This window comes from Leguminivora glycinivorella, chromosome 21 (assembly GCF_023078275.1).
Source record: "Leguminivora glycinivorella isolate SPB_JAAS2020 chromosome 21, LegGlyc_1.1, whole genome shotgun sequence".
Taxonomy (NCBI): domain Eukaryota; kingdom Metazoa; phylum Arthropoda; class Insecta; order Lepidoptera; family Tortricidae; genus Leguminivora; species Leguminivora glycinivorella.
In genome coordinates, this window is record NC_062991.1 from 14,313,839 (window position 1) to 14,335,054 (window position 21,216).

Here is a 21,216-nt window from a genome sequence, read left to right on the forward strand (position 1 = left end):
TGCCGGTGGCTGTATACAAGTTCTCGCACCATGTAAATGGGCCCCTAAACTTTTCTTTCTTTCTTCCTAAACTTAGTTCACTTACTCGTCGGCATTGAATGTGGGCATTTTTACGAGAAGAGTCACCAAAAATATTTTTTTAAGGTAGGTAAATTATGTTTTTCCTAAGAATCACGAGCCCTGACGATCTAGGACAAAAAACAAGGGACAAAAAAATGGTCCCAAAATTTTCTATTATTTTGCATACTTTCCACTTTGTAACCGCTGTACAAAGTCTTTGAAAAATAGTAACAAAGTGGAAAAATTAAATTTGGGACGCTTTTTTCCGCCTAGCAGGATGGAAAGGGCTCGTGATTCTGAGTACGACATTAAAGTTTTGAATCTTTTTTTGCGAAAATTCCCATGTATAATATTCGGTAAGCTGAACGTGAGTGGAGTAGCTTAGCTGGTGGGCTCGTCCAGGAACTCCACGTAGGTGAAGGGGAAGTGACCCGTCCGGCCGTTGAGCTCGCCCTCCCACTGCCCGTTTATGTTCATCCGGGTTACCTAAAACAGATATATTCTTTTAGACATGTAACAATCTCGAGATTTTGTCCTAGACTTTGTGTTTAAAACGAAAAAAAAACCTCAATGTCTGAAGAGAGAACTCGAGAAATAAACTTCCTACGGAAATTAAAAATAATACGCAATTTAATATCTAATCTCTCCGGATTTCCCATACACACGTAGTATTTATCCTCCCAAGACTCCCTAGATAGTCCGTTTAAAACGAATCCTCAGCCTGCAAGTTGCTACAGTCGGACCAAGCTAAGTTGGCAACGACTTTGATAGCCCTGCCTGTGTTACCCGTACACATCATAATTTCACCGAAGTTTTTCAACGACACTGCCAAATCTAGTCAAAATCGCTGCCTACTTACCTCGAGATGGCTTTACTTTCTGTCCATGCATTATTTTTCGATATGTTTTTTTTAAAGGTGCTGTTACAAGGGCAACATAGTTGCCAGCAATCCACATGCCATTGCCGCGTTTGCTCAATACCACAGTATAATGAAAGAGTACTATCGTACAATATGGCCACTCCCGCTCCCCGCTGAAAGTGCCGCCCACCCGCTCTCGGTTACCTTACGGTCACCGCCTTTCAAAAACACGAATAGTCGACCTGTCATATTTCACTCATACAAGTATAGTACGCGTTCACTTACACGAGCTAAGACTGTGTGCTAGGAATGCGCCTCTTTCAATATATTTGATCGCCAGTGTCCGAGGTGTGTCAATACTATTGCGTATTGAACAAACGCGGCAATGGTACGTGAATTGCTGGCGTTATCGCGTTATGGCAGCATTTTGCCACCACTCCAGTTGAAATTAAAATGGGTTAAAATAACGACTCACCCGGACAATATCTCCCTCTTCAAGCCGCAGCGCCGTGCGGTCGTACGCGTTGGGGACGCGCGTCTGTCGCACGCGCGCTAACGCCGGCAGGATACGCTGAAACATACAAACTAAGTATTAAAAGCTCGGCCACACATGCGCGTTTTGATAGCGTAGGCGGAGCGATAGCGGAGCGTCAGCGGAGCACAACGATAGCGGTGCGCCGGACGAACGCTAGCGTTCCGCCCAGCGGACGCCGGCGGGAACTAACGAGCGCGGATTGCGAGAGGAATGCGCGCGGATTGCGAGCGGAACGTCATCGGGACGCACCGCTATCATTGCGCTCCGGTAACGCTACGCTATCAAAACGCTTTATGTGAGGTGGAGGCTTAAAAGTTACGCTAACACACAATACTTCATGGTCCAACCACAGACACGAATACCCGCCTCGAGGAGGAATGGCCGCTCAAAATTGGGTTGACAACTATCAAAAGGGTGAATCCACGTAAAAGTAACGCGAGTCACGACTTCATTGCGTGTTTATTTGAACTACAGCTGCAAATTAAAGGATCTATGATCTATATATATATTTTTTTATATATCGGGAAAGTAACACTTATTTAGAGATAGATTATCACTTGAACTTGCGTCGTGAATAAATGTAACATGCCATAAAATCGTGACTCATGTTACTCTTGCCGCGGATTGACCCAAAAGCTCGCTCCTATTTTGTCTCCATCATAAGAAAAAAACATGTTTGGATTTTAGATAATTGAGAAGTCTATGTTGCTGACATATGGTAAATACGTCAACTGCCCAAAACAATAGCTTCGGGCCAAGCAAAATCAATCGCGAACGCCGTTCCTTGTAAGGGACCATCCACACTCATAAGACGCATGTCTTGCGGCGCGCAACGGGCGTCTCCGCCACGCCGCCCGAATGTAATTCAAAAAACGTCTCCTCAGTACATTTTGTATAGGAAGGACGTAAGACGCGCGCCACGCCGCCTGGGGCGCGTCTTACGTGGCGGAGACGTCCGTTGCGCGCCGCGAGACACGCGACGCCTAAGTGGGGACGCTGCCTAAGATAAACATTTACAAAGCAGAGATCGTTTAGGTACATTAAAGCCTGGCCAGAAATATATCGTCACTACTTTTAAAAAATCACGTATCTCACGCTGTTCCTCAAAGTTAAAACGCAGTAAGTCTATATGCATTCCATACATACTTAATACAATTTTCTTTTCATTGACAGACGAAGATACAAGTTTTTTTTTTAAAGTAGTGACGATATGATTACGCGCCATGACGCAGAACTATTTTCTTCATACTTATACTGAACTGTCATCGCATACATCAGAATAACAGCGCTTTCTTAACAATAGTCATATCTTTCTGGTCGGGCTATACATCGCAAGGTGGCCTGTTCTATGTTGAACCGGCGCGGCCTAATTGGTTATTAATATGTAATTACTAGTATACTAGTTTGATCAGTGTCATTTGTATTGAAATTAATCTTACCTGCATGTTGGTTCTCTGCGGGTTCCTGTTGGTGGGCGGACTCGGCGGGTCGCCGAGCTGTGTCATGCCCTCCGTCACTATCGGCGCTCCAGAGGCCTCCAAATTCTGGAAAACACATTCAATATTTTAGTAATAGTATGGTATTTATTAATCAATATTTTAAACGATTCAATTTTGAGGATAACTAAAGTTGCCTTTAAACTCATGAAAAAAAAAAACAATGTCAACATTATCAAGAAGTTGCTGGAGTTAAAAATTGATATTTGTAAGAGCTGTGTTAAAGCAATATGTTCCCCAATTTGTTACAGAGAAAAAGATTTAGCGGCGCAAAATGTAAAAAACTTTTAGCTATAGGGTAACTTGGCTGGCACATGTCAGATTATCCTAAATACAATACGGAATGGGGATGTGACTGACTAACACTAGCCATCCCCTAATGTTCATCACGTTTCTCACCATGAGACATTATCAGGGGTAAAGGTAAGTCCTTTTTAGGGTTTCGTAGTCAACTAGGAACCCTTATAGTTTCGCCATTTCTGTCTGTCCGTCCATCCGTCCGTCCGTCCGTCCGTCCGTCCGTCCGTCCGTCCGTCCGTCCGTCCGTCCGTCCGCGGATAATCTCAGTAACCATAAGCACTAGAAAGCTGAAATTTGGTACCAATACGTATATCAATACGTTTCACTTCACCACTGCGCTCTCCGGGTAAAGGTAAGTCCTACAATAAGTGTAACAGGGTAGAAGCACATCTCGGACAATGGCGATCAAATATATGAAAGAAGCGCGTTCCTACGCACACAGTCTAAGCTCGTGTAGGCGAACGGACCATGCTTGTATGAGTGAGATCGACTGGTCGCGTTCTTTACAGGCCGGTAACTGTGAGACGAGAGCGGGTGGGCGGCACTTTCAGCGGGGAGCTGAGAGTGGCCATACTGTACGATAGTACTCTTTATTATACTGTGCTAGCTATGGGTACATACCCTCTGCACGTAGGGTACCGGTATGGAGCCGGTCCTTCCTTGTGAGTTGCGAGCCGTCCACCATTGCTCTTCGTCACGGTTGATCACCATGAGACGCTCGCCCCGTCTGAATGGTAGGTCGTCTGGGTCCTGTAAAAAATACGTTAAGAAATTAGCACTCTTGTTTTTACATATTTTGACGACTGGTCTGGCTCAGTCGGTACCCTGTGCCTGCTAAGCCGCGGTCCTGGGTTCGAATCCCGGTAAGGGCATTTATTTGTGTGATGAGCACAGATATTCGATCCTGAGTCATGGATGTATTCTATGTATATATTTATCTATTTAAGTATGTATATCGTCGCTTAGCACCCATAGTACAAGCTTTGCTTAGTTTGGAGCTAAGTTGATCTGTGTAAGGTGTCTCCAATATTTATTTATATTTTTTTTATATATAATCCATACTGATATTATAAATGAGAAAGTGAGAGTATCTCTGTTTCTTTGTTCGTCTTTCACGGCAAAACGGAGTGAATTGACGTGATTTTATAAGTGGAGAGAGTTGAAGGGATGGAGAGTCACTGCCAGAGCCACTTTTTGTCTCTTTCTAAACCCCCACTTCCCTAGAATGGAGGGGTGGAAGTTTGTAATGGAGCAATTCACAGCGTTTCACCAGGTCATTACATCGGAACAGATGGTGCAGGAAGTCCGCACACGATGTTTATTTTAGGCCCACGGGAGAAAAATGACTTACGCGACTCCGCGTTGACAGCTAACCCAAGATTTGGCGTAGGCACTAGTTTTTACTTGGCACCTTCCAACCCGAAGAGTAACTAACTTACAGACAGACAGGCAGACACGTCAAACTTATAACACCCCGTCGTTTTTGCGTCGGGGGTTAAGAAGAAGACAGGTCGCATCAGCGACTAATGATGTAATGAGACCAATTTTTTATATTAGTAAAAGTGTTGGAGACCGTGTTCAGATATTTATGCACAACTCGTCCGCTCGGACAAATTTGATGGCGACATAAAGTTTTCCAGGTCATTAGATCGGAACAGATGTTGCAGGAAGTCCGCACGTGTGTTTATTTTCGGCCCACGGGAGGAAAACTATTAGTTAGTCAGCTACATTACTGGAGTATAATAATAGTTATTAGGCCATACAGTTTTCGGTATTTTTAAGATACAGTAGGCCTAGCACATGATGGTCGCGAGAGTATATCGCCGCGAGATAGATGACACGTCTTCTAACTGTATTAATGACATAAGGACGGGTGGTCTATCTGGCGGCGACATACTCTCGTGGCCATCATGTGCTAACCCTGCAGTTCCCTGTCATCTTAGTTACGTCACACTATGAAACATATTCGATTAGTCTTTCGTGGTTGGGACGTGAGTTTAATCCGAATTTTTGGCGTTGACAAAGTATTGTAATACGAGACGTATATTAATACTGTGGGGAAATAGTGTTAATACTACAGAGCTCTTTATTTTACAAAAGAAATGTATAAGAGAACTTGTAAATATAAACGATGAGGAAAGTTGCAAGCCTCACTTCCCTAATCGTAAGTGCATGTTTGTTGGTTGTACGTCAGAGTGCCTGGTAGATTTTTTTAAGGTACATATCGACGCTTAAGAATCAATATTGTCTAAGTAACATGTAATCTAATGTTAGTTAGACAATATTGATTCTTAAGCGTCGATATATCGATTTGCTGGAAGATGCACTGATCTCTTTTAAATGAACACAGAAGGTGCAATGTTTTGATTAACACCTGGTGCTGTTGCAGCAGTGCTTTTAGCTGGTCCGATTTTTTTTTGAAGAACTCCATACTGTATAGAAAACCTCAGCAGTGAACTCATTCCACTACCTGGAGAAAATTAACGATCTACATCATTGATACTTACGTTGCCCACGAAATGGAACCGCGCCACAACTACTTCTAATACTTGATATTGCCGAGGTGCCTAACACTGGCATGTGGCAATGGTCAGACCATACGGTGTGTCCAGAATCCAGATAATGTAGTCTGTAGGAGAGAAGTGCTGGTATGTCGAAGAGCTGAACTCTTATGTGCTATAAAGGCCACTCTTAAACACTTACATTACCAACGAAATCAAATCGCGCCACAACGACTTCCAACACTTGATGCTGCTGAGGAGGAGGCTTAACACTGGCTTTAGATAATGGTCGCACCAAAGGTGTAGTGTCCAGATAATTTAGTCTGTAGGAGAGAAGTGCTGGCATATCGAAGAGCTGGACTCCTATAAGTTGTAAAGGACATTCTTAATACTTACATTGCCAACGAAGTCAAATTGCGCCACAACGACTTCCAACACCTGATGCTGCTGAGGAGGTGCCTTTACACTGGCTTGCGGCAGTGGTCGCACCAGCGGTGTAGTGTCCAGATAATGTAGTCTGTAGAAGGAGAGAAGTGCTGGCATATCGAAAAGCTGGACTCCTATAAGTTGTAAAGGACACTCTTAATACTTACATTGCCAACGAAGTCAAATCGCGCCACAACGACTTCCAACACCTGATGCTACTGAGGAGGTACCTTTACACTGGCTTGCGGCAGTAGTCGCACCAGCGGTGTAGTGTCCAGATAATGTAGTCTGTAGAAGGAGAGAAGTGCTGGCATATCGAAGAGCTGGTCTCCTATAGGCCATAAAGGACACTCTTAAACACTTACATTGCCAACGAAGTCAAATCGCGCCACAACAACTTCCAACACTTGATGCTGCTGAGGAGGTGCCTTAACACTGGCTTGCGGCAGTGGTCGCACTAGCGGCGTTGTGTCCAAATAATGTAGTCGGTAGAAGGATAGCAGTGCTGGCATGTCGGCGAAGAGCTGGTCTCCTATGCGGAAGCGGGTTGAGCCGTCCTGGGAGACCACGCGGTTTATTATGTAGTGCGAGACGCGGTCGTCTTCTCTGTGGAAGAAGAAATAGCCTTTAAAAAATCTGATACTAACATTTTGTACATGGAGACTGTGGTATCTCCTCGTGTGGTGCTGAAATGCATATAGGCTACATATAGGACAAAAAAATGTTAGATCTTCTCCGAAATACTAAGTACACAATACAAGGCCTTGGTCCTTCTCGACTGCCAGCGGAGAACGACCACCGAACGGTTTCAAACATAGCATATAAAGGCCGCGAACAGAGAGGTCAGAACAACCGAGGCCTGTGAGGTTTGATAGGTCACCTTGGAGAATTGGGTTAGTTAGAGTTTAGACTATCCGGGATCGGGACCTACGGCTCTGCCCCTTCGTGCAGAATAGGCACCAGTCGTCAAGTTATTTTTTTTAATACTACGTCGGTGGCAAACAAGCGTACGGCCCGCCTGATGGAAAGCGGTCACCGTAACCTATGGACGCCTGCAACTCAAAGAGTGTCACATGCGCGTTGCCACCCCATTAGAAACTTGTACATTCCCTTTTGCTGTTTTAAATACACGATAAAAAGGAGTGCACAAGCTCCAAGGAGGGTTCGGGTTGATGCCGACGACTCAAAGGACAATAGATGGAATAAGTCAGTTCCGTAAGTCCTCCCGTCATCAGCACACCGCACCCTCGTTGAGCTCTGATCCTCGTTGATCTGATTTAAATCTAACTTGACGACTGGTGATTTTTTTTTTATCGAAGTCTGTGCAGACAACTTAACAGTCAACCTACAAATTTCGTTACTATTTGTTGTTTCGTTTAACCGCAGAATTCCCATAGCCACATCCGATCTTCATAATCATGTCAGTTCATCATAGTGCGTTGTCAATTTGTTGCCTTACGTACCTACTTCAGCACAATACAATCACAAATTCTTGACAAGGAAATATAAGTTAAGGATATAATGTTTTTAATAATTGTTGGAATTCGCATTGTTTTGCCGCCAATACAACACGTCATGGTGAATTTGTAAGAAGTTAATATGATACAATGCACAATGATTGACGTGAACGTTGCGTTTGTGTTGACCGTTTACTATGGCAGTATAGAATAGAATTATGTAATGAGGCGTACAATTTAAAATCTTGGAGGTCCTTTTGAAGCCGGCAAAAGCCAGTCCCTGGGATTTAGGGTCCCCCCACATCTAGCGTCTCGCGAGCGTCGCGTCGGGCCAACTGTATGGAAAAAGACGTCGCGTCGACGCGGCGTCAGGCTTTGCCCATACAGTTGGCCCGACGCGACGCTCGCGAGACGCTAGATGTGGGGGGACCATTAGTGTTACGTCCTTTATTAGACGGAGGCGGGTTGTCCATCTTCGCCGCAACTGACTTGCTATGGGCATATTTAGAGTTGTGCCGTTCTCGGGAACGTTCTCATTTTACTATGGAGAATATTCTCCTGAGAGAACATTTCCCATACAAACGGGAGAACATTCTCGGGAACGGCACAACTCTAGGCATATTCTCCATTTTTACAAGCTTTTATTCAACTTGCTCTGTTAATATGTTAGTTTGGGTCAAAACGTAGAAGCTAAATTTGACCCACTTCCCGGTTTCTGATTGAGCTGAAATTTTGCACACATACTCGTATGTAAATCACGGCAATATTATGGTATCATGGACCTGGCCCCGTAGCCGAATGGCATTTCTCCGACGCCAAACGAAAGCGATACGCCGCTGGCTCTGTCGCGCCAATACGCAAGCGCGATAGAGATAGATATCTACTAGCGCTTCGTTTCGTGAGCGTTTCGTGAGCGATTGTGCCATTCGGCTAGCCACCCTGATCTGATGATGAAACAGAAAGGTGGTCATAGGAACTCTGATATGAAACGTCGTATCCCCATCGAGTAAGGGGTGTTTGGAAACGTCTCGGAGAGCAGTAGATGACTGTAGAAGAAAGGTCAGCGATAAAAGCTTGTGCCAAAATAGTACATTACGCATTTCCTTTTCGCACGTGTATCGTACGACGTTTTTCAGTACACGGTTACAATACAATGCGCACACATAAGACACCTTGGGCGTCATCCATATATTACGTCACAGTGTAAGGGGGGGGGGGTCATACTAAATGTGACAATCCCTGTCAAAGGGATACAAAAAAGCGTGACATAGGGGGGGAGGGATCCAAAAACCTGAAATTTGATGTGACGTAATATGTGGATGATCGCTTGGGCCTATTTCTCAAAACTGAAAGTTACGAGTTACAAGCTGAAATCTCTTTCCAACTTGTCATATTAGACATTGACTACCGCTTGTAAATTGTAACTTTTGGTTTTGAGAAAAAGGCTCCTGACGTATTCGTAAAACCCTAGCTGAGTATACTAATGACAAGACTACAAGAATGACCCATGGCAGAGTGATTTTGCCAAGCCGACTCTTGCCAGCTATTCTCGAAGGTGTCAAAGTGGTCCTGCCACTCCATTTAGGCCTGCTACGTCCGCCCTTAATCGGGAGCTGTGGAAATTATGGCAGACATTTGTCCAGCAGTGGGACACGATAATGGACTGATATAGAAAATACTAGTTAAATTACCTGACGCACAGCACGTAGTCGCCGTGTATCGTCCTGGAGTCTCTGACCAGGAAGACCCCGCTTTCAGTCTCGCTGAGTAATAGTCGTGTGGCCTCCGGCCGGGAAAGCCCGCCGAAGTACCAGCTGCAACAAAAAAGTTCAGGTTTCATAGGCAGCAAAGTTAAATCAAACTATCATTTGTGTCGCTTAGTTTCAAACTTGGGTAAATCCATTCTGCGTTGCTTGAATATATAAAATACATAATATTAAGTAATCTGAAAGATAATCAACCTTATAGCAGAATGGATTTACCCATGTTTGAAGTTAAGCGACACATTTTAATTCAGAACTTCGAGCCTCGAACCCACATCCTTAGTTTGACCATTTGTCAGACTGCGAATTTGACCATTGCATTTAATTTGATACCAAGTATGTAAAAACATAGAAGACAAACGATGGAAACGATGGAAGCAATTTTCGGCGCCTATGGACACCTATGACACTATAGCGTTCGCAAGTGCTTCGCCGGGACTCAAAAAAGGACACTGTATTTCAAAGGTCAGATCATTTAACTGTCCTAACAAGTATGTATTTATTAAGTGTTTTATTTTGTCTTCGTACATCAGTAACAAAATAATCTATCAATGATAGGAGTTGGGCAAATCAGAGTAATTTAATCCTGCTTTTTCATGACGGATAAGATATATTGATTTATTTAAACTAACACGATTTGCACTCATAATGAGATGTTCGAAACGTCGGGCCAAATATGTGTAATGTAAGTGTTTACGCATAAGATGTCCACTTCCTTCATATTGACACAGTATAAAAAAAAGTATTATCGTACAGTATGACCACTCCCGCTCCCCGCTCAAAAGTGCCGCCCACCCGGTTACCTCACAGTTACCGCCTGTCAAAATTCACTCATACAAGCATTACATAGTACGCATGTACACGAGCTTAGAATGTGTGTTAGGAACGCGCCTCTTTCACATATTTGATTGCCAGAGTCCGAGATGTGATATTGAGGAAGCCGGCCTGCTTTTTGAAACTTAGATGGTGTATTCGGAGTCTTTTCGTAAAACCCCCATACAAACGGTTTTCGTTCAAGGCTGAAATGATTAGACGTTCTTATAAGTCCTCGGCCTTTGTGATTAGACGCAATTAAGGATGGTTAAGTCTAATAGCGTATCAACAAACTATTGTTCAAAAATGTGGCTTCTAATCCAATAGGTAAAATATCAAAGCAATGGAAAATAATGAGACATGACGATAGACGAAACACGTAAGTCTGGTGGTACTGTTTAAAAAATAGATAAAAACCTTTCCCTCTTCCCTCGGTCGTGTTTTAATCTATCGCCACTTGTTTCGAATTCTCTCTTTTCGGGACTTCCCTTTTTTATGCGAGCGGAGGCAAAACCAGACAGGTCCCCTGATGGTAAGTGATCACTGCCGCCCATGGACACCCGAAACACCAGAAGTGTTGGAGGTGCTTTTCCGGCCATTAAGATGGGTGTACGCTCTTTTCTTGAAGGTTTAAAGGTCACATCGGTCCGGAAATACCGCAGGCGACAGTTCATTCCACAGTCTAGCTTCCATTTTAGTATTATTTATGTTACGATCGCTCAGAATTACAGAATCGCTTACGGATAGACTTTGTTCTTCGGTTCTACAATCCATACTAATATTATAAATGGGAAAAGTGTGTGTCTGTCTTTCACGGCAAAACGGAGCGACGAATTCACGTAATTTTTTAAGTCGAGGTAGTTGATGAGATGCAGAGTGATATAGGCTACTTTTGTCTCTTTCTAACGCGAGCGAAGCCGCGGGCAAAAGCTAGTAATGTATATAGACAAGTATGTAAATAAGTATTTGTCGTACGGCAGTTCTCAACCATCACCTTTCTTGCTCTTGACAAGAAATGAGAATGCAATGTAATCTCAAGTAAACCGCTAACCACTTTCGCCGATCAGCAAATAATTGCTTTCAATAAAAAGGAAAGTCTAGCACTTGTATGACATTGCATGTTGAGTTGTAGACTGACAAACAGCGTAAAACACACGGGATTCGACATGCGAGTTTGTTCACATCACTTTCTCTGTGATTTAGTATTATGTTAGCTCGGTTACTAAGTAGTGACTTCTGCATATTTGCGTAAGCAAATAGTATTGAGAATTTATTACTAGTCATATTGGCACTGAGCGAGTGACGTTGATTGTCACAAATTTCCTTTATTTATGAGCATGTCAATAAAGCATTAATATGCTATCGGCGGCAGTTGGCATTAATTTGACTGCATATAATGTTTGAACTGCAGTAACATACGCTTAAACAGGAATAAAAACCACCATACTCCACCATATAGGCTTAAGTAATTAAACTGAAAAATTGACATCGGTCTATGCGTTTGGGATCTAAGATGCCACAGACAGACAGACGCATCCAACATAATCACCATTGTTCAGTACTATTCGGTAGCTTAGCAAATTAGTGGATATAACTTTAACCAAAAACACGTAACACCATTTTTTTATAAAATAGGCAGCAAACGAGCAGACGAGCCGCCTGATGGGAAGCAATCATCGCCGCCTGTCTAATCTTCGCTGGTCTCAGGTCTTCGTAGTGGTGGTAGAATAATAAGCGGACTGTAGTTTTAATCTGGTTTAATCCGAATTGTGGAAGACAAAGAAAAGTGGTACAGTGTCGTTGAAGAGCAGAACAACGGAACAATAACAACCGTAAGTTTTTGAAAGCTCTAAAAGCTGTCAAATTTGAATTAAAAGTTGCCATAATGAAATTAATGAAATATGAATAAACAGATTTTGACTTAAGATTAAATGTATACAATGCACTGAATATTTATTTAAAAATATGCAATTTGAGTATAATTGATTGAAACATTATTAAATTAAAATTTGAATATTAGAAAACCTTGAAGAATTTGTACATTTTGCATTTTGAATTAAATTAGTTATTGAAATATTATTAAAAAGTGAATTAAATTATTTATAAAATTATTAAATGAATTGGCTAATTGCGACACAGAAAATAAGGATAAAAAATGAATACAATTTTTGAACGTTTCTGAACATGCTCCCGCCTTGGAGTCTATGACTTCAATAATGTGTTGACAGGGAGAGGGTAGATGATATTGAGAACCCGTGCGATGCCATCGCTGTCATGGATGCCTTCCGAAGTGTAGCTGCCACGAACCGGTGAAGTTTGAGGGCTGCAATCTGTGCATGTGCATGAAAATAATGGATCGCCCTGTGAGGAAATGGGAAGGAATCAAGGGATTTTAGGGACTGAAATTAAATTGGATAAAAATTGCCGTAATTTGAAACAGTGATGTACGACATGTAAGTTAATGTGTGTAAGTATGAATGTGTGAAAAAATAATAAATGTATGGGTGAATCCTCTTAACGCCTCATGCTCTCTTGATATGGTGCCCATTAAAAGCTGCACCGTTTTCCTGTTCAAAAGAGGCCCTGCATGAAAGAATGTGAGTCGGTAATATTTGAATATCAAGATGTACTTGTACACATGATGATACTGTATGAAACTGAGCAACCCTGGGCTATCAAGAACGTGATCGTAAATATGGTTGCTCGGTCTTCCCACCACACGACTGTAATTGCATCTGTGAACTGTATAGCCATGTTTGGCTTCCAAACTACGCTCCATGTGAAGAGACGCAGCCGATGTATACTGATATGAGTGCCCCTGAACTGACGGCGGCTCATTCAACTGTATGGATTGCTCGTCAGGATCAGCTTTTGAAAACTGCTCCTCACAAGCGTTTTGTTCTGGCACCAAGCTGTGCCTGGGAACGATTGAACCTGACTCCCTAAAAATCGAGACCTGGATATTTGAATCTAAATGAACGTCAAGTGCAGATGTGCATATATTTGTGTGAAAAGTAGACTGCAGATTGTGTGTTTTGCAGTCTATATTGTTTTTAAAAGCCTGAGTGGATACTTGAATGGTTAAATTAGGCCTTGAATATGTATGTATCAGTACCTTTGCACGCGACATGCTAGCGAAGTAGCCATCCTCGAAGAGTGCCCTCTCATCTCCGATATCTGCTCCGTTTGTGAATTCTGATAGTAATATGTCTATATCAGTTTGTATTGCATCGAATTCGTCATAAATATGTCCTATACTGTCAAATCTTAATTTCAATTCAGCAAGCTGCAAGTCGCTTAACTGTGGCTCGGCTGCTAAATTTGTAACAAACCTCTGAAAGGCTGTAAGTTTGCCTGTAATAATCTCACGCCTGTAAGTAAGTTTGTGTAAATCTGGGTCAAAAAACATTGTGACATAATAAAATAATTGAATTGCCTAAGAAAATAAATTTAAATAAAATGTCATGAATAAAATTTGCTATTCGAAAGTATCAGGCGCTCAAACTTAAATGCAAAGCTGATACGAGATGAGATGCACTGATGGTTATGTAATCACTTAATGAGTTTGTTTACACCTTACCGGCAATCTTCAGTTAGACATAAAATTGACCTAAAAACGTGTTCGCGTGAGATTAAAAGTGTTTAAAATTGAAATTAGACGTGTGAATTATAGAAATGACTGTATGATTAATGAATAAAAGTTAGGTATGAAGTTAAAAGTGAATTTGTGAATTTAAATGTTATGTATTGCTACGAAATGTGTTGAAAGGTTAGGATATGCCTACAAAAATGAATATTATGTGAATAAGTGTGAATATCTACTGTGTACCTACTGACCAAATTATGGCAATGAAAACAATGAATTTACTATTATGTGAATTTGATAGAATAACTGTTAATATGCATTTAATATGAATATAATTGAAATGTATGAATGGATGGAGCAGTTGCAAAAAAAAAAAACAAAGGAATGTGAATGGAATAGAAGGAAAAGGAACGATCTCACTATTTCGTGCTTCCTCCTTCTGCGCTGACTGCTCCTGAATATGATGGATGGCTGCCGCTGTTCTCCACTGGATTGCTCCTGGATTGGTCTGGTTGGTGCTGGATGGGCTGGATTCCGTAACTGTCTGATGGTTACGGTGAATTCCCACTGTAGTGAGATGCTCCGTGTGTCCGGTGGATGCTGTGTATGAATTCACTCGTCGCTCCTGACTGATGGGACGCGATGAGTGGCAGCTCCGGAACTGGCACGTAGCTGGATGTGCCCTACGCCAACCTGGATGACCCACGGCTTCGCTGAAGAAAGTCCGTTGAATATGTGGAGCTCGACTCGGTGCCACAATCTTGCCCTCTCGCAATTCCGAAGGCTCGAATGGACCATAGAAAATCCAAATTACATGGATATGGATTTGAAATTGTAAAAAATGTGAATAAATGCAAATTGTGGGGACAAAGAAAAGTGACACTGTGCCGTTGAAGAGCAGAACAACGGAACAATAACAACCGTAAGTTTTTGAAAGCTCTAAAAGCTGTCAAATTTGAATTAAAAGTTGCCATAATGAAATTAATGAAATATGAATAAACAGATTTTGACTTAAGATTAAATGTATACAATGCACTGAATATTTATTTAAAAATATGCAATTTGAGTATAATTGATTGAAACATTATTAAATTAAAATTTGAATATTAGAAAACCTTGAAGAATTTGTACATTTTGCATTTTGAATTAAATTAGTTATTCTACCGAAAATAAGGATAAAAAATGAATACAATTTTTGAACCTTTCTGAACACCGCCCATGGACATAAGCAACATCAGGGGAGCCACTTATACGTTGCCGATCTTTGAGAACCCTAAATACAATAGACCAGGCCCGATTACAGGCAGACCGAAAAGGAGAAGGTAGAAAAATCGACGGCAGGGTGGAGTGGAGTAAACTATAGGAGTGGCTTTGCCTAGTAGTGGGGACTAAAAGCTATCATCAGCCTCCTTGCGTTATCCCGGCATTTGGACGGCTCATGATGGGAGCCTGGGGTCCGCTTTTGACAACCAATCCCAAGATTTAGGCAGGCACTAGTTTTTAAGAAAGCAACTGCAATCTGACCTTCCAACCCGAAAGGTAAACTAGACCTTATTGGAATTAGTCCGGTTTCCTCACGATGTTTTCCTTCACCGAAAAGCGACTGGTCAAATGGCATTTCGCACATAAATTCCGAAAGACTCATTGGTGCGAGCCGGGGTTCGAATCGAACCCGCGACCTCCGGAACGAAAGTCGCACGTACTTACCGCTAGGCTACCAGCGCTTTTTATATAGCTTTTACCAGACTAAAAGCTATATAAAAACAATATAATTAAATAGAAAACACAATGAACCATGTCTCTTGACGACAGTCTGCTTTAAATACTAAAGGGATCCGTAAACAAATGTTTACAATGTTTAGGTTATTGCTTGTTTACATTTGGCGGCGATTAACCTGTCTTCTCTTTCTGGGGCGGTCGTAAACCGGTTTAGACAACGGACTGATTCAGTTACTATGTTAAACAGGGGAGACTAAGGCGAAACGGATCATGGGGTGACTAGGGTCACGATCTCACGATTAAAGATTCTGTTTAAGAGGCTACAGGAGCGAAAATGCTAAAATGGAAAGCAGCCCCAATTTCAATTTGGGAATTTTAGTTAAATATAACACTATTATTAACTAGATTTATCGAAAAAAATTGTTCTATAGAACAACTCAGTTAAAAGATATTGCGAAAAAATTTTTAAAATCGAGGTTCCGCTCTCAACTGTTTCCTCCTTCAAAACTTAACCAATCGCAACGAAATTTCAGAATCTTAATAACAATGAAATAATCTATGTCCGACCGTTTAGTTTTTTTGGCTAAGTCTTAGCAATTTTGAATATAACACCTTTTTTTGCGACATAATCAATAAGGCCGTTTTTGGAAAATGTTGATGGGCTCCAGCGTCTTTAAAAATAAGAATATCAAAAAAATCAAAACGGTCTGACACAGATAAAAATAATAACAATCTGTGTTGAAAAATCAGCGCTCTATCTTCAAAAACCAGGGAGAAAATAGTCGAGAGCGTTTGTATGGAGAATTGACCCCTCCTGAATTGTATTAAAATATTACGCAATAAAATAATATCACATCGTACATGTTTTTCTTTACATCATCTGAGCCTAGTTTTCGACCCTGAATCATGAGTTTTCGACGTTTTAGAATAAGTCTATTGGTACTTGATAGCATGAATGTTACGGAAGATGTATGTGATTTTTTGTTCTAGTAAGTAACCGAAGGGGGGTTCTGTTCACCTTATCCATACATCCATAGCCATACATTTTTATATGATTTGAAGGCGTACTTTTGTTTGCGTTGGGCTACCCAACAAAACAACGATGACATACAGATTTTTTTTTTTAAATGAAATGAAATATTTATGGGAAGGACACAGATTGACGCGCAAATGCCAAAGTGGCCAATGTGGCGCGTATCAAAGTCCTTCCTATAAAAAGTACCTACTATGAGGAGACGTTTTTTCATAAGGATTACACTTTCGGCGTAAGTCACAGAGGTCCGTTGCTATGCTTACTAGAGAAATATGTAAACCTTGTTGACTTAAAGTCCTTTTGAAAAGACACTCCTCATATGTAGGTACTCTGTGGCCATATCTATCACAACATTAACAACAGTATCAACACATACTTGTTCCCATGGAAGCAAAAGGCACTTCGCAATAAATATATGGGGGAAATTTATTTATTTTCCTCATAGATATATTTTGTACAACAATTGTGATGTCATAAATGACGTTATCATGTGATTCCAATGTGGTTTTTCATACTGACTTTTTATAGACCAGCAAAAAAGTACATTACGATACAAGTGCGTAAAAAAGGAAGTTCGAAACGAGTTTTAAAACACGAATCATCGATTACACATATAAATAAGATGAGCATACAATTTTTCGCACTAGCACCATATGTACTGAAAAAATATTTTGAATCATTAAATACAATTACAGACATATATATTTGGGTGCCCATTACTGCCGTATTTTTCAAGTGTTGTATTTATAGATGGCACAGACTGAATGTAATAACAATAACTTTTTATTAAGGTCATGCCTGCTTAGGGCAAGTTAATGAAGATTACAATTTTGTTTTAGTGGACCAATAGGTAGATAAAATAGAATATGTAATATCATCATCATATCAGCACTTTATCGGCCTCTGCTGAGCATGGGCCTCTCTTCTAGTATGCCACTTCTCCCGGTCCTGGGCTAGTCTCATCCTGTTGTGACTCGCAGTTTTCAGATGTCATCGACCCCACAAGCCAATGGATGCCAGGCACTTCTTACGTTTGCTAGTGGCCACCATTCCCTTAACATTTTAGTCCACCTGCCATCACTCTGCCTAGCAACATGTCCTGCCCAACTCCATTTTAGTTTGGTAATAACGAAACCTACGTCTTGCACCTTAGTGCGGCGATGGATCTCGGTATTCCTCACTCGATCTTGCATGTTGATACCGACCATGGCGCGCTCCATGGCTCTCTGTGCTACTCTTAATATATAATATGCAGACCAAAAAGGAAATGGTGAGAAAACGCAAACAAAGAGTCAAGTGGAGAAAATGAGGGAGGCCACTGCCAAACAGCAGGACATAATTAATCAGTGCCCTTCTCTTCTTTTAGGAGCCAAAGCTTTTCATGTGCATTTCTTTAATTTGTTATTCTCTTATTTTTCTTTCTATTATTTATAATTATTTTCTCCAATACATGTAATTATCAACATTTTTGAAGGCATGTTTTTAGAGTGATTTCATCTTGAGTAGAGATGGGCCGAATATGGACTTTGCCGAATACGAATATTCGGCCGAACATTCGGTTCAGCTGTTACCGAACCGAACATTAGGCCGAATGTTCGGTTATGCCATATTTAAAGAGGATGTTCATTAAAACTATTAAATGATTTATAATGGTTACATATGTTACTACAACTATGTTCTTATGATTTAGTGGATAACGAAAACTAAGTTAAAACTCTGAAGTTTGAACTCTTCTCAACTCTTAAAATACGGTTTTCTAACTTTTTTCCAAAACAATTTTGAGACATAGGTAATTTTCTCTTTTTAGTAGTTCCTTAGAAAGCTACTAAAGTACGAGCTTATTATCCAAATCGTCATTAGTTATTTACTTTATTTATTCGGTAATTATTCGGCAATGCAACCGAATTATTCGGCCAATTACGAACATTGAAAAACTTGCCGAATATGCCAAATACCGAATATTCGGCCCATCTCTAATCTTGAGTATTGTTTGTCCTCAGTTTTTTTTTTATTAAATATATTTCAAACCCAAGGGTTGCAAATGTTAATAATGATGTTACAAAGAATGATGATAAATCTTCTAGATAGGTATTTAAACAGTTGCTAACAGTTTAGGTACTAATATTGTGTATACATAATTAATTGTTTTAATATTCACAGTAATACAAAAGTCCAAATGATTCACTACTAGCAGGAGACTCTACAAAATGACAAGCAGTAAGATATTTCTAACAATCTGATTTATAATGTCACTATGACATAGTTCTACAGTGGCCTAGGGTTCCAATTGGTTGACTGTATCTTGCTATAAACTGAAATAAATGTCATATACAAAGAAAAAATGACCAAGGCTTCCAAGTTTCTTTTCTTTTTCTTTGTATATGACATTTATTTCAGTTTATAGTTAAAATAATAGTAGTATGTCTACTAAAAAAAAACAAATTAAAATATTTCATATGAAATAATTTAATTTGGTCTTAGAGTGTACCTTGCTAAATCTGATATATGACATTTCCACTATAAATTTAAATATTATGTTGTTTGGAAAATAAATTAGATATAATAAATTGGTATATATTTATATATTGCTGGTCAAATGAGTTTCAATCTTCCAGATTGCCATGCAAGTTTGTTAATCCTTTATCTAGCAAATTTCTGCAGCAGGAATGTAAATTTTATTTAATTGTTAGTAATTTAGTATATTGATATGTAATAATAGTTACTAACATATAAGCTAGCTTTTAAGTTAAGTCTTAGTTGTAAATATGTTCATGTAAATAAACCATTCCAACATATCGTCACTACTTAAAAAATCTCATATCTCATGCTTCTCCTCAAAGTTAAAACGCAGTAAGTCTATATGCATTTCATACAGACTTACTAGAATTTTCTTTTCAGACAGACGAAGATACAAGTTTTTTTTAAAGTAGTGACGATATATACTAAAGGACTTGGTAGGTATTTGCATAATTTTAGGCATTGGCCATCCATTTTGACATCAATATTTCAAAATACTTATTTCCTTACTTGTTTCCCTGAACAATTTCCTGAAACTTGTTGTTTCTATACGACAATCTAACCTTTTATCCTTTCCTTTTTCATGTTTATGGCTTATTTGCAACTGTATAATTTTGATACATATTCTAGTAAGGAGAATCTTTTTAATGTTATATATGAACTTCAGTAAGAAATAATGCAGACAGGAAACAGACACTTAAGGATGCTTTCAAAAAAAACGTCAATAAAATGTAAAATTGATAGTTTTAGTCGGTGAAATACTACACTTTCCGCTATCCAATAGATTTATTTAATTCAAGTTTCAGTTAGAGCATCTTCTTATCTTGATTTTTATAAGACTGGATTTTTGAAAACTAACTCACTAAATTATTTATGAATTTTTTTCTAATGCACATTTAGAAAAACTCACGTATAGAGCTGAATTAGTCGATCTTATTTGTAAAATTTGGACAATTTTGAATACTAAAACAGGTAAATTTATAATTCGTATATCCTGTACTACAATCATCTCAGACTACATTTTTATTATAAGGTTTTGAAAAAGAGTAAACGAGGCTAAGACGAATTCAATTTTTTCAGAAATTACCTAAAATTAAGTGACAATTTCTTTGAAAATCAACATCACATCGAAGTAATTTTTGTACCTAATTAATCTGCAACGTTTACTTAAATTGCTGTTATACCTTAGTGATTATAAATGGCTATTATTTATTTTTGGCAATTTTTTGAAAACGAGCCTTCACTGGTACAATTATTACCACTTTTGGACATTTTCTCATATTTTGTTAGACCAAGTAGAAAAAGTCCTATAATGTGATATATATTTGTAAACTACTCGCAATGCCCTTTAATTTGATACCACACACGGTATGATCAAGCGCTCGGTTGCGATTTCACTGTTTTTCACACGAAAGCCCTCTTAAAACACAACACCTAGACTTGTCAAGTTACAGTCCGCAGTCTATTTTAGATGCCCAATTACAATACATTCTTAAGAACGAGATAATTCTGCCAATTAAGGCAATCCGACTTCGAACACGAGATATAGACACCTGCTCCCGCGGTAATTAGACCAATAACCTGTTGGATCGCTCCGCCCGGCGTCCGCGGCAAGACCCTCACGTTCCCACGTACCTGGACATGTCATTCTGGTCGAAGGAGGCCCCAATCGCCGGGTTCGCCATACCAAGGTCGACTTTTAATCCAGAAAACTTCACAACCCCATCAAATGACCGGAAGCGGCACAAAACCTCAGTCCGTCACTCGCCGGAGCCCTTGGGCTGTCCGCCGACACATTCAGACACAATTTGTAACTTTTACACGTATTTTTATCACACACTATCAACTCTCCCACAGCCCCAATCACAGGCAATTAGGATTTAGGATTTGTTGTTGCACTTTCTGATCGTGTCATCACTTCATAATGTTCACGTCGGAACACATGTTTCCGCATTCATATCGCACTGACTAAACGTCTTGGTTAACGTGCACGCCTTCGATATATTCTTCTGAACTTATAAACAAATAGGTCTATAATTAAAACTGAATTAAAAATATCTTCCACGGAGTCACACACGCGAAGATTCGCTGATGAGCCATAGACAGTATTCGTTTTTATTTTTGTTTGATTGACGCATAATCTTCTACACT

General features: G+C 40.1%; 1 protein-coding gene across 1 annotated transcript; it reads right to left on the reverse strand.

Moving 5' to 3' along the window:
- Window positions 1–317: 317 nt before the first annotated feature.
- On the reverse strand, window positions 318–21,152 carry LOC125237486 (adapter molecule Crk). Its single transcript, XM_048144597.1, has 7 exons — window positions 20,701–21,152; window positions 9,326–9,448; window positions 6,543–6,783; window positions 3,872–4,000; window positions 2,894–2,998; window positions 1,395–1,490; window positions 318–546 (listed from the first exon to the last, which is right to left on the reverse strand). The coding sequence occupies exons 1-7, from the start codon at window positions 20,748–20,750 to the stop codon at window positions 442–444; spliced, it is 849 nt and encodes a 282-aa protein (XP_048000554.1). The 5' UTR covers window positions 20,751–21,152; the 3' UTR covers window positions 318–441.
- Between the last annotated feature and the right edge of the window lie 64 nt (window positions 21,153–21,216).

What these genes read in the sequence shown, in the direction of transcription:
- LOC125237486 (XM_048144597.1), bottom strand. Translation starts at nt 20,750, where the DNA reads ATGGCGAACCCGGCGATTGGGGCCTCCTTCGACCAGAATGACATGTCC. An exon ending in GACTACGTGCTGTGCGTCAG is followed by an intron (nt 6,784 to 9,325) that starts GTAATTTAACTA and finishes CTTCTTCCACAG; the next exon opens with AGAAGACGACCGCGTCTCGC. An exon ending in CGCAGAGAACCAACATGCAG is followed by an intron (nt 1,491 to 2,893) that starts GTAAGATTAATT and finishes TGTATGTTTCAG; the next exon opens with CGTATCCTGCCGGCGTTAGC.